General features: G+C 35.1%; 1 protein-coding gene across 1 annotated transcript; it reads right to left on the bottom strand.

The window, feature by feature from the left end:
- Positions 1-305: 305 nt before the first annotated feature.
- On the bottom strand, positions 306-2,578 carry LOC142607519 (peptidyl-prolyl cis-trans isomerase CYP20-1). Its single transcript, XM_075779056.1, has 7 exons — positions 2,421-2,578; positions 2,163-2,241; positions 1,888-1,935; positions 1,769-1,792; positions 1,171-1,353; positions 983-1,058; positions 306-571 (listed from the first exon to the last, which is right to left on the bottom strand). Exons 1-7 carry the CDS (start codon positions 2,484-2,486, stop codon positions 433-435), a joined length of 615 nt encoding a protein of 204 aa, XP_075635171.1. The 5' UTR covers positions 2,487-2,578; the 3' UTR covers positions 306-432.

Below are 2,578 nucleotides of genomic sequence, written 5' to 3'. Positions count from 1 at the left end.
ATGCAATGTAGATCTTAAAGACCATCATGGCGGATGTGAGAGGTTGACTTGCAAGTATAATCAAAGTTAGAGACTTGTTCAAAATGAAGCCTTGTGTTGTATCTGGAAATTGACTAGTTCAGTTTTGCTAAATCTCATTGCTAGTTTAGGTCGTTGATTGTTGCCTTTTGCAGTTCTTCTATTTCTTCTTGTTGTCTGCTGTTTTTACTGCTTGATTGTACAAACTATTCCACTCTTTGATTAAATAAAATTCTTATTCATTAAAAAGAAGAAGCTATTACTACAAAATATAAGAACAAAATATGGGGGGAAAAAAAACTTAAATACGAAATATATCTTCTTACATTAATACCTCAAATTAAATAGTCTCATATCTAACTGACAGGGAATACGATCTTACTAAATATGTGGGTAGAAAATAAACGAGGAAAATTATGCATCAAGTTCCCCACTGTCTGCAATAACAACTTTGCTCTTGGGTGTGCCGCTTTGGTTTCCTTCAGCTTCAACCTTGTAAACAACATCCATTCCAGATAGCACCTTTCCAAACACAACATGTCTACCATCCAACCTGAAAATTCAAAAGGAAATAAATGGATTGATAAATCCATCTGTATCTACACATTGCATGGTTGGGATATTTAGAACCATCCCATGTCAACAATTACCTCTCTCTCTCTCTCTCTCTCTCTCACACTCACACACACACAAAAAGGAGAGGAAATGTGTGAAGTTGTGAGGGTCAAGGAAAAAAAGAGGTTAATATCGAGTGCTGGAAGTGCAAATTAATCGTGCTGCAGATCTGACCCATGTCTAATAAACTACCGTGAATCCACTACACTTTCTACCTCATAACAGAATATAGTAAACAGATATAACTAAGAGAATATTTTGACTAAAAATCTGTCACAGCAAATAACATAATATGCATATTAGACGATTTGCTTTCTCTCTCTTATAATCTGGGTGCAAATTTAATTACCAGCTAGTTGTCACTGTTGTAATAAAGAATTGTGAACCGTTTGTGTCAGGGCCAGCATTTGCCATTGACAGAAGCCCTATACACAAGAAAGAGATAAAAAGAAAGTTACTATCGTGATTACATAAATTTGGGGAAAAAGGAAATTTTTTTCTTCTTTCATTTTTTTTGGGGGGGTGTTATATTCGTACCTGGTCCAGTATGCTTTAGCTTGAAGTTCTCATCAGCGAACTTCTCTCCATAGATTGATTCTCCACCTCTTCCATCACCTAGTGTGAAATCACCTCCTTGGAGCATGAAGCTGGGAATAATCCTGTGGAATGTGCTACCCTTGTAATGGAGTGGTTTTCCACTCTTTCCAACACCTTTCTCCCCTGAAATGATTTTTATTTATTTATTTATTTATTTAAATTACCCATGTAAAACCACCTTCAAAGAAGGTTTGCCATTCAATCCTTCTGAACCCCTTACTACTTTCCTCATAAATCTACAACTCTTTTCTGAGGAAAGGGGATGGGAATATCTAGATACTTTTCTCTACAGTATCTCCCAAATAATTTACACTCTTCAACCACACACACTTGGTTGTAATTGTATTTGAGATTGTGCCATGTCCAGTTTTAATACATTGGTCATGATGAACCCCAAAACTTAAAACACCACATAACATACATACAGATGAAGCAGAATACGCAAGAGTCGGCAATTTGATTTGAACATAAACTACAGATATAACAATCCGTATATCTCAAAAAAAATATAGGAAAGAGGCTGAGGTCAAAGTCTCACCTGTGCACAGCGCTCGGAAGTTCTCTGCAATCCAAAATGAAGGTTGCAAAAGTCAATAATCATATAATGTATCTATCATCTAATCCAGTGTTTTCAAAACAGATAACACACAATCATACCTACGGTTTTTGGAACTGCCTTCCCAAACAGACCCATCACAATTCGACCTGAAAGATGACAGATCATAAAGATTAAAGAGTATCATAAAAACCATGATCACAGTTCCTCTAACAACATTATATCCTTAAATTTCACAACTTTTGATACCCATTACTCACAGCAATTGGCAAAATACTTCTACAATATCAAAGTAAAATACCCATTTTTTTCCAAGAAAGCAAGTCTTTTTCTTTTACAAAAAAAAAAAAAGAAATGTAATGGAATAGAGCATTACCAGCGGGCTTTCCACCAATCTCAACATCAAAATAAACTTTATGGGTCACTTCCTTCAAATCTTCCTTTGACTTCTTAGCCTGAAAGATCAATAATTTATTTCATACATAAATATAAGTATATGTGAATGAGTAATAATATTTTATTAGATCGATCATCAATCTTGATCTAATAAAAGATCAAAATTATAGAGGAAACTAAATCGACTTAGAGAAATGAAAAGAATAATGGTTTTCTTCTAAAAATGAATTGACCTGACCTGAATCAGAGCTAGGGTTCCTAAGAGGACGAAAGCACAAAGGAAGAACGATGTCGTTCTGGCCATAGCGTTGATTCTTCTGCTGCAAATAATGTCACAGTTTCGCTTTGGGTTTTGCTGATAAGTACTGAGGATGTAGATGCTTTTTGTTTTGTCGG

The sequence above is a fragment of the Castanea sativa genome, chromosome 8 (assembly GCF_040712315.1).
Source record: "Castanea sativa cultivar Marrone di Chiusa Pesio chromosome 8, ASM4071231v1".
NCBI classification, from domain to species: Eukaryota; Viridiplantae; Streptophyta; class Magnoliopsida; order Fagales; family Fagaceae; genus Castanea; species Castanea sativa.
The sequence above is the reverse complement of the archived record's forward strand: the minus strand, read 5'-3'. Positions and strand labels throughout refer to the sequence as shown.

What these genes read in the sequence shown, in the direction of transcription:
- LOC142607519 (XM_075779056.1), bottom strand. Translation starts at nt 2,486, where the DNA reads ATGGCCAGAACGACATCGTTCTTCCTTTGTGCTTTCGTCCTCTTAGGA. An exon ending in CTTCCGAGCGCTGTGCACAG is followed by an intron (nt 1,354 to 1,768) that starts GTGAGACTTTGA and finishes AAATCATTTCAG; the next exon opens with GGGAGAAAGGTGTTGGAAAG. An exon ending in GCTAAAGCATACTGGACCAG is followed by an intron (nt 1,059 to 1,170) that starts GTACGAATATAA and finishes TCTTGTGTATAG; the next exon opens with GGCTTCTGTCAATGGCAAAT.